Consider the following 10,102-nt stretch of genomic DNA (forward strand, 5'->3'; position numbering starts at 1 on the left):
TCACTAAAAATATAAAGCAGGCACCCTCCCTTCCTGGGGGTTGAAAATCCAAGAGTAAGTAGAGAATCTCTGACGATTGTGGTGGCTACACTGGAATAGGGCTGTCCCAGCTGACTACAGGATCCTTGCACAGAGAGTTGTCTCTGTTAGTGATGCTGTTTCTGTCAGGTTGTTTACTTGGTGGACTCTTAGTGCGCTTTGTGGCTTTGTGTCCCAGAGAATGCTGGGTCGGGAGACGGAAGGATTGCGGTCGGATGACTTTATGGATTGCTCTTCAGACGTAGAGGGTCTAAAGTAAGCCTGCCCCTAACATGAACGTACACACCCATATTGCAGCACTAAGTAATTCTAGAAAGACTGTCAAAGTGAATCTGGAAGTCCAAGATTATCTCCAAGCACTGGGGTGAAATGGATGGCGGACGACCAGATAAGCTAATTGTGAAATTCTAACTGTAGGCAAAATGTGTGTTTATCTTAAGAGCCAGGGTTTGCATCATATTCTGAATAATTGTTTGTTTGTTTTAATTTCAGAATGTCCTCATTGTTGAGGTAAGCTTTCTTTCTCCATATCTGGAAATTGAAAAAAATCTAACAGTGAGTTTTGAAGTATAGAACTTATTGTCAAATTGGCTGAGGATTTGATTTACGGAATTCCCACTATGTGCAGGGCTCCACGTTTATACAAGAGGGGTCCACTAGAATGCTGCTTGGAATAACTTAATATGAAAGCTGTGTAATAACAGTCACATGGTACTTTATCCTGTTTTATATCAAATGCCGCACATGTCTCTTGGTTCTTATACCTTTCTGCAAATCAGGCATTTTTACAAAAGAGGAAACAAGCCCATCGAACCAGATTTTTTAAGTAGTAAAACCAAAGTTAGAACTCTCTTTACCCTCATTAATTCAGTGTTCTTGCCAATGACCTCTAATGACCTGGAACATCCCTTCAACATCCAAATCATAACTAGAATCCATTTTCAAATGGTTATCCATGGAGTTCCCTGATGACCTAAGGATCTGGCATTGTCACTGCTGTGGCTCCATTCACTGCTGTGGTGCAGGTTCGATGCCTGGCCCAGGAACTTCCACATGCTGCAGGCATAACCAGAAAAAAAAGAAAAAGAAAAAGGAAAATAAAAGTCTGTTCTTGTTTTAAAATAAAATAAAATGGTGATCCAGGGGAAAGCTGTAATTTAACTTTATTTGGTTTTCTGTTTTAAAAAATAAAAAGAAGACAAAGGAAAGAGAAAGAAGGGGTCCTGTGGCACAGCACGCCTGTCTTATCAGCTGGCAGAAATTCAGGGGAGCCGTTTTCCAGTTTTGTTACAGTTGCCTGTGTGGGCCATATGTACCTGCAGTGCTTCTGGCTCAGACAGAACAGGGGAAGTAGACCCTCTAGCCAGATGAATTGCCCAACCCAGGCTAAATTCAGACCTGTTGTTTTGGTAATCAGATCCTGGCAGCTGATTTCTGTCCTAAGGACAATGCATTTCGACCGCCCATTCTGCCCTAATTGTGCAGCAGCTCATCAGTGGGGATGAGCGTCAGCTCTCGGCAGCCCTGCACCCTCAGAACTCACAGGCTGTCAGCAGCTGCTGTCCAGACACATCTCACTTCCCAGCCGTGGAGCCCCTATTAAGTGGGGAGGGCAAGGGGAGGCGTTTATCCATTCACCGTATTCAGATGTACATCCCATGTCCATGAAAATTCATGGGTCCTGTGTCGTATTACATAACCTCGGGGCCAAATTCAGTCCTTGAATGTGCATGCACAAGCCCAAATGCACTCGATGAAGAGCCCCACATGCTCTCCAAAGGCTGCAATTAGCCTTTCCACACAGCTCAAGGATTCCGGGGGAAGGAGTCACCACAGTCTTTCCCCAAACCGAGCTTCCAGAAGGAAGCACCTGTCTGAAAATTAGAACCAGCTCTGCCTCTTACTTTGACTCCAATTTGACAGCAATTCTAATGATGATGCATTATTAATAAGGGCTAGAATCATCTGTCTGGATGAAAAGCCTTTTCACGCAGCCCACATGCACTGAGTTGAATTTGTCTGTCCTCTTTGCAAAGGATGTTGTTGGAACCGGGAGGACCATGAAAGCGTTGCTCAGTAGCATAGAGAAATACAAGCCCAACATGATTAAGGTGGCCAGGTGAGTAAGACATTCACGTCGTCCTTGTTTCTGTCTTCCCAAACCAGCTCAGGAGGGATGCTCTTTTCAAAGAGGGCAGTTGATTCCAAACCAGTGACCCTTTGCCCGGGAATGTTATGATTCGACCACACTGAACAAACAGCCCTTTTGACGGCTAGGCTGAGAGAGAGGAAAAGGGAAGAGGACATGCTTTGCTGTGCGGGTGAGCCCCGCTTTCCTAGCCTCCATTAGCTGTTTCCAGGAGCAGCTGGCTGAGCCCCAGGGCCAGTGCCATCTCCCTCTTCCTTTTACCCAGGATCTCCCTGATGGGGGGCCGCACGAGGGAATTTGAGGGCTGTGCTGATGCCCTCATGCCACATGCTCGAGGGAATGATGCATCTTTCAAATGTATATTCTAATGCTGTTCAATTCTTTTTTTGATTTTGAAAATGATTGAATGTGTTAACTTCACCATACAACTATATCCTACTGTCATTATTTTTCAATGTAAAGAAAAAAATTAATGATGTTGAATTCTATTTGCAGTTCACAAACATTTTATCCGGATCACTAAAGCTTTTTTTTTTCCCCTAATGATAGTTTGTTGGTGAAGAGAACACCTAGAAGTGATGGCTTTAGACCTGACTGTAAGTGCAGTTTGGTTTTGTTGTTGTTGGGGGGAGTTGGGTTTTTTTTTGGTTGGTTGGTTGGTTTTTGGTTTTTGTTAATTGGTTGCTGGCTGGTGGTATTGTTTTGTGTTTAAGAATTTTTGGTTTCCTAGTTGGTCAAACTCCGTGCAAAACGGAAGCTATAAAGATTTGATGGTCCCGTAAATGCTCCAGCAATGGAACCCTCTACAGCCAGGCATTTTCATTTTCAAATTTGCATCTTTGGAGTTCCCTGGAAGCTGAGAGGTTAAGAGTACGGCACTGCCACTGCTGTGGTTCAGGTTACTGTTGTGGCATGGGTCCGATCCCTGGCCTGGGAACTTCCACATGCCATGAGTGCGGCCAAATAATAATAATAATAATGGCATCTTCCCCAGGAACTCTGCTGTGTATATTGGATGTTTTTATTTTTAGGTTTTCCATAGCACCCGTCATTCCAAAGAACTCAGCTAAATCAGCTTCAGGGGAATAGGGGGAGACTTGACTCCCCCTGGACCCACTCATGCACAGGATTCCTGTCTTGGCCTCTGTGCCCACCAGTTGGACACAGAGAGACACTGTGGAGGTTGAGAGGGATTCTCCTACTACCTCCAGGACTGAGAGCAGACGACGCACAGTGCTGAGCTTCAGCAAGCCTGAATTTCAGCGCCCAGAAGGGGAACTCCCAGGCGCCTCTGCACCACCTCCAAACAGAAGTTCAGTAACACAGAGAATTAGCAGAGCAAGTATCTCTAGGTCCCATCTTCACACTTGAGTTCAGGCGTATGTTCTAAAGGACTTTCCTTATCTCAGGCATTTTCCTACCTCCTCCCCATGATATGAATAGCTCAAATGCCAGAAAGAATAAATAAGCTGCTCGATTATTTATTGTTCTAACACTAGAGGCGATTTTTTTTTCCAGCTTGTATAGGCAAACTTCAGCTTGATTTCTTTTTTTTTTTTTTTTTTTTTTTTTTTGTGACTTACATTTGCACAAAAGCCTTTGGGATAATTTGGCTACAGTTCTCATCAGCAAGCTGAACAAACATTAGAACGAGAAGCATGCTATGGATGGGTCGTGTGCCATTGACATTAGAACCAGTGATTCTTTCTTCTAAAAACAAGTTTCATTCCTAGGTGGGATGTATTAAATCTAGACTGTGTCAGGTCTGGCCAAATAGACCCAATTGCATGTTCCTGTCCAATTACTGGCTTGGGGAATATAATCTGGATATAGTTAGGTTGGACAAGTTTGAAAAACAGAAACCTTCTAAGGAAATCATGTAAAATTTCCTACAGTATGTAAGATACTATAGAGATAAGATTTCAAATCAAGTTGAAAGACATCACTTCAGACATACCCCACTAGTTACAAATTTCTTGTGTCATAGCAACAGCGTAAATAAAATAATAGCAGCTAACCCCAGTAAGAGAATTAAAAAATTTTTTAACTGACATATACTTTCTTTGCAATGTCATGTTAGTTTTAGGTATACAGTGCAGTGGTTCAGTTTTATATATAAATGTATTTTCTTTTTCAGATTATTTTCTTTTATAGGTTATTACAAAATATTGGGTATAGTTCCCTGTGCTATACAATTTGTCCTTGTTGGTTATCTATTTTATATACAGTGGTATGTATATGTTAATCCCAACCTCCTAATTTACCCCCCCTTCCCTATGGTAACCCTAAGCTTGTTCTCTATGTCTGTGATCTCTTTATTGTTTTGAGTTACCACATGACCCAGCAATCCCACTCTTGGCCCTATATCTGGAGAAAATTATAATTTGAAAAGATATGTGCACCCCTATGTTCATAGCAGCACTATTCACAATAACCAAGACATGGAGGCACCCTAAATGTCCATCAACAGAGGAATGGATAAAAGGATGTGTGTATATATGTACACATATACACACAGTGGAATATTACTCAGCCACCAAAAAATGAAATGCTACTTGCAACAACATGGACGGAATTAGAAATTATCATACTAAGTGAAGCCCAAGCCAGACAAAGACAAATAGCATATGACATCATTTATATGTGGGATCTAAAAAAAAAAAGTACAAATGAACTTACTTACAGGAGTTCCCATCGTGCAGCGGAAACGAATCCAACTAGGAACCATGAGGTTTTGGGTTCAATCCCTGGCCTCGCTCAGGGGATTAAGGATCTGGTGTTACTGTGAGCTGCGGTGTAGGTCGAAGATGTGGCTCAGATCTGGCGTGGCTGTGTCTGTGGTGTAGGCTAGCAGATACAGCTCCGATTGGACCCCTAGCCTCGAAGCCTCCATGTGCCAAGGGTGTGGCCCTAAAAAGGAAAAAAACAACAACAGAGACTCACAAACATAGAGATTATGATGTACTTGACTCTGTTCTAAAAGCTACACGGAGATTAACACATTTAATCCTCACAACATTCCTCTAAAGTAGGTGCTGTGTGGTGCCTGTTTTAAAGATGAGGATGTTGAACCCAATCAGGTTAAAGAGTTTGCCAAGCGTAGCGTCAGCTCATAACCCTGGCAGTCCGGTTACAATCACGGCTCTTATTCTTATGCTACATCTATAAGGAATATCTGCAATTACGAATATAAATGTAGAAACTGCACCTGTTTACCAGCTAGAGATCAGTCACAGTAGTTCCTGACTATTCTGTCCTACTGCTCCATTGTCCTTTTATGCCATGACAGCTCTGAAGGTTTTACCTTCTGAGCTTTTCCCAGTCTGAGTTGTCAAGCCTGTAGTAGGGATTGCATTGCATTGGAAAGTCATTGTTATCCTTCCAACCAGGGTGTCCTGGGATTTGCTGATATTCTTTTAGCTTGCTCAGAATCTCTGTTTTGTCTTTCTTCCTGGATTTCTGAGGCTTTGTACTTTTTGGTCTTTTCTCATAATTGACTTTTCCCTTTATGCTCAATGACGCCTTTCATATGCTCTGACATCTTTTTTTCTGTTCTGCTTCTCCTCTTTGATTATTTTTCTCAAGAAACTTGGAATCTAGAGGGATCAAATGGGCTTCCTAACAGTGACCCATAATTCAATCCTTAGAAAAATAAATCCCACCCCTCTAACACTTTCTGCAAGTAGGAACCAGTTGGTTTCATCCTGGGTCAGAAGGATCAAAGTGGTGGCGAAGAATCACCATGGAGATAACTTACTCTGGGCTGTAAATCTACTGACTCTGCCAAAGTACCATTTCATAAAAGTAAACAAGTCCACCTCTCATCCGTAATACTGTAATAAACAAACATAAGATTCCCTAGAACTGGGAAAAATTTGAAAAGTCACTGGGCTATAGGCATATTTATTCAGTTTCAAGACCTGAAGAAGAAGAGCTATTGTATGTTCCTTAAGAATCCTTTTCAATAAAAATCATCTTCCTTTCAATATATCCATCCTTAGCTTAACCTAAGTACTTCGTACTGCATTTCAGTCCATTTACGCTCATTCTGTCCTCAGTGGAGACAGAGAGCCAATTAACATCATCTGCATTGTGGACTCGAAGACGAGCATTAGAATAACCCTTAGCATTGTTTTCCTCGAGGTGAACAGTGCCATTTCCTTTCATCTTGTCTCCCAGTTTTTGCTTTCCAGCCCTTTATCCAACCAAGGACACTGAGCACAACGGGAGGACAGCTTCCTAGTGCAACAGCCTGTGCCTCTCTTCACATATTACAGTATCAGAATACCTTCTGTTTGAACTGCACTTCATGCTTTACAAAGTGTTTCCTTTGGCATGATATCATTGGATACTGCTTGCTTTGGAACAACAAGGCTACATGCCTGACTCATGCATACTTCTTGTTATCCACTGGGCTGCCTGAGCCCTTTTTCAGCTCTCTAAAAGAGGAGGACAGTCGTCTTTCACTGTATGTTTGCTTGTTTGTCCTGCCTCCCTGAGTAGTCACTCCAGTTCAGGTCTTATTGGGCTCATCGTATGCATTGCTGATCACTTTTTCCACTTATTTCTGCCTAACGGAAGGTCCTCACAGGTTAAATGCCAGCAATAACATATCGTAGGCTTTATACTTATTTAAATTGTGTTCCTTTTTTTTCCCTCTCTCTCCCTGCTCAGATGCTGGATTTGAGATTCCAAACTTATTTGTTGTGGGTTATGCCTTAGATTACAATGAATACTTCAGAGATCTGAATGTAAGTCTTGCATGCAAATCCCTAGCCCCCTTTTTACAAGAACTTAAGAGTGGTATCAGTTTAACACATTTTTGAAATAGTTGTAATGATGGCTGCCGTTTATGGTGTATCTTCTGTGTCGGGAACATTCTAGGCACTTGGCATTCATAATCCCAGTGAATCCCAGTGAATCCCCAAGGTAGGTGTAGCATGGTGGAAGCAGTTATGATTATCTCTCTTTTGTACTCAGGAAATAAGGACGTTTAAAGCAGAACCATAGCTTGTTAGTGACTTTTTTCTCTACAGTCATCGACTGTGTCTCCACCCCACTAGAATAATAGTTGATATTCTATAAACTACTTTGTGTCAGTGCTTGAAATTTAGAAGATATCAATTACAGCAGCATGTGGCTCATGACTACTCCCCACTTTTGGAGAAATGATTTTAAACACGTAGACGTGGGCCCCCGGGTGTGTGACCCTGGCTGCTGATGAAGGACCCAGAGGTAGACGTCTTACCCAAAGTGCATGGACCCAGCAGTCTCTCCCTCTCTCCCCTAGAAATTAGACACAAACGAAAAGCCGCAGAGACCAAGGGATTTGGGCGTTAAGCCATGGGCTGAGGTCTGGAGCGCCCCCCAACCCCGTTCCTGCTTTCCAGTTGCTTCATTACTCTGCTCTTCCTCTGCCTCTGTGAGCTCTTCCAGTCTCTTACCAACAACACCCCACTTCCTTTGCTGACAGTAACCTGACACCATTTCTGTTGCTTGCCATCAGAATATTTCTGACACGTTTCTTCCTACCCAAAAGGGCTCAGAGGAGAGTCAGCACTGTGATTACCGTGGCTGGTGGTCCACTCATTGCAGGAGTTGTAATTTCACTGGTAGGAGACGTATGTCTCCGTCACTGCTAACTGTAATCTCCCACCCTCAGCATTTCTGGTTGTTACAGACCTACAGAGTCAGATTCAGAAAAGAGCTCAAAACCAAAACAGAGAGGAAATCTTTGCCAAGCATTTTAACGGGTCTCTTGAGATTTTACATATATGTGCATGTATACCTATATTGCATGTGTATGTATATGCATATACATATAGGTATGTATACACACATATAGATACGTATGTATTTAAATGAACAATAGTCAAGTACAAGATAACATTCTGTTCTCTTACTGCATCCCATTTTCTGCACCTCATATTGTGTTAAGAAATTGATGCATTTAAATCCTTTATTGTTTCAGCACATATGTGTGATCAATGAACACGGCAAAGAAAAGTATCGAGTCTAAAGAAGTAAATTTTCGCCATCGAATCGGCAGATAACATTCCTACTTAACGACTACACTCAGGAAGCCAGCATGTAAAGTTTGTCTCCCAGGCATCTTCACTCAGCAGGATTTAAAAGAACAAAAAAATTTAATGAGCAGGCTTTATTTTCTGAGATTATAACTATAACGTAAAGAGTCCCAAAGGTTCTTCAGGAAAAGAAAGCAATGCTTTTATTTGCCTTGTTTCAAATTAAACACTCCACCTTGTGACTCATAAGTTCCATCTACCTTCACACCCCTGAGATATACTTTCTTTTGTTTTGATAAAGTCATTATGGGTGATTACTATACCCCCACCTACTAACTCAAATAGTTTTCACTTAACTATTTTTTTTAAATACTCTACTTTACAATCTTAAAACCTAGAAGCCTTTTATGTGAACCTCTGAGCCCATACGCTAGAAATGCAACTAGATTCCCACACTAGTAAAGGAGGGAAAGGACAATTTAATATAAATTTCTGTTTGCGCACTTCTGACAGGCCGTTATTATCTGCTTTGACAAAGCCTCTCTGAACAGCCGCATACAGTGAATCTTAATGATGTTATGAAATAGGCCTTTGCCAGTGCTCTTGATCGGAGCTTCCGGTACGTGATAAGGGTATGTCATGTATGCATGGATGTTCTCAACTGTGTTTAATACTCTGAATTTTAATTAGAAAAAATACAATGGCAGAAAGCTCTGGTTTCTAAGGGGCATCCTTTAACTCATGTGGGACATGAGCAGAATTGTGGGGCGGGGAGAAGTGTTTTCAATGCTCAAAACTAAGCACGTATAAATTTTTCCTGTGTTTCCATCAGAGGGCAGGACATTTTTCTGTATTATCCTAAACATGAGCACAGAGGTTGAATCATTTCTTTAAAGTGGCCTTGTAAGACTTGATCCCACAATCCAAGGCACCGTAGAAGACTTGGATACTTAAAGTTTTTTCTGAGTAACATTTTTTTCTCCATTTCCACTGTTTCATGAGATGTTTTCTAATTTATGGGGATTTTAATTGAAAATAAACTTGAGTGCCAATGGAGCCGGGTTTTTTTTCTCACTTCCTAAAAGGAGCAAATGCAAAGTAAATAACTAAGCAGACTTTGTTTGGTTCTGAACCGTATGTGGTATATTGTTATCAAGTTCCAGCTTCCTTTAAACTAATAAAGAATAAGAACACTTGTTACGTTTCATAACTGCTTACTGTTTTTCTTCCGCCGTCATATTTTTTATATACTTTCCGCCATTAAAATGTGTGTGAGCCAGTAGCTTAAATATACTGCTGCATACATCTTCCCTGTGGCTTTATTTTTGTTAACCTGGAAAATATCCAGTATATGCACCAGTATAAGCAAACGATTAAGCCAGGCTTGATATGCTGCTTGCTGCTTTTTTTTTTTTTTTTTCCCTTCTTAAGCTTATTTGTAAGAACAAGGAATTTTATTTGTAAAGGAAGATTTTCCTGCATATCTTTATTCTAGTCAGAGAAGAAAATAAACCACACCCAGATATCCCAAGGGGCAAAGCAGCAAAGGGAATTTCTTCTAGCTTCGTTCCGCAGAAACATTGTTATCCAAGTTATAGGTTGATAATTCCAACTGGCCAGTTTCTTGAACTATCAAAATTAATGTTCTAAATATAATTTTTCACCCTGCCACATTTATAGCAGAGGACCTAGAAAAATCCAAACACATTTGATTTTAAATATAAACTTAGCCACAACGTATATAGTATTAAAGTATTTTCTTTAAAATGTTGCAATTTAGTAAACATCATTTTTGAGGACTGTAGCTTGATTCTAGTTAGAAAGGAAATTGTGGAGTTCCCGTTGTGGCTCTGCAGTTAACGAAAACGACGAGGATCCATGAGGATGC

At 41.1% G+C, this 10,102-nt stretch overlaps 1 protein-coding gene across 6 annotated transcripts in view; it reads left to right on the top strand.

Annotated features, from left to right (window-relative positions):
* Positions 1–9,421, top strand: part of PRTFDC1 (phosphoribosyl transferase domain containing 1) — a 107,895-nt gene extending 98,474 nt beyond the window's left edge. For 2 of the 6 annotated variants that reach the window (XM_084978780.1, NM_001445122.1), the window contains 5 exon segments: positions 532–549; positions 2,076–2,158; positions 2,738–2,784; positions 6,863–6,939; positions 8,160–9,421. In XM_084978780.1, the coding sequence (XP_084834906.1) occupies positions 532–549; positions 2,076–2,158; positions 2,738–2,784; positions 6,863–6,939; positions 8,160–8,207 (273 nt within the window). In that variant the 3' untranslated portion in view covers positions 8,208–9,421. 6 annotated transcript variants of the gene reach the window in all.
* The last annotated feature ends 681 nt before the right edge of the window (positions 9,422–10,102 follow it).

This window comes from Sus scrofa, chromosome 10 (assembly GCF_054392235.1).
Source record: "Sus scrofa isolate SSC_HxYL_T2T_F1_AM1 chromosome 10, Sscrofa_HxYL_maternal_Yorkshire_Landrace_v2.0, whole genome shotgun sequence".
Classification (NCBI taxonomy): domain Eukaryota; kingdom Metazoa; phylum Chordata; class Mammalia; order Artiodactyla; family Suidae; genus Sus; species Sus scrofa.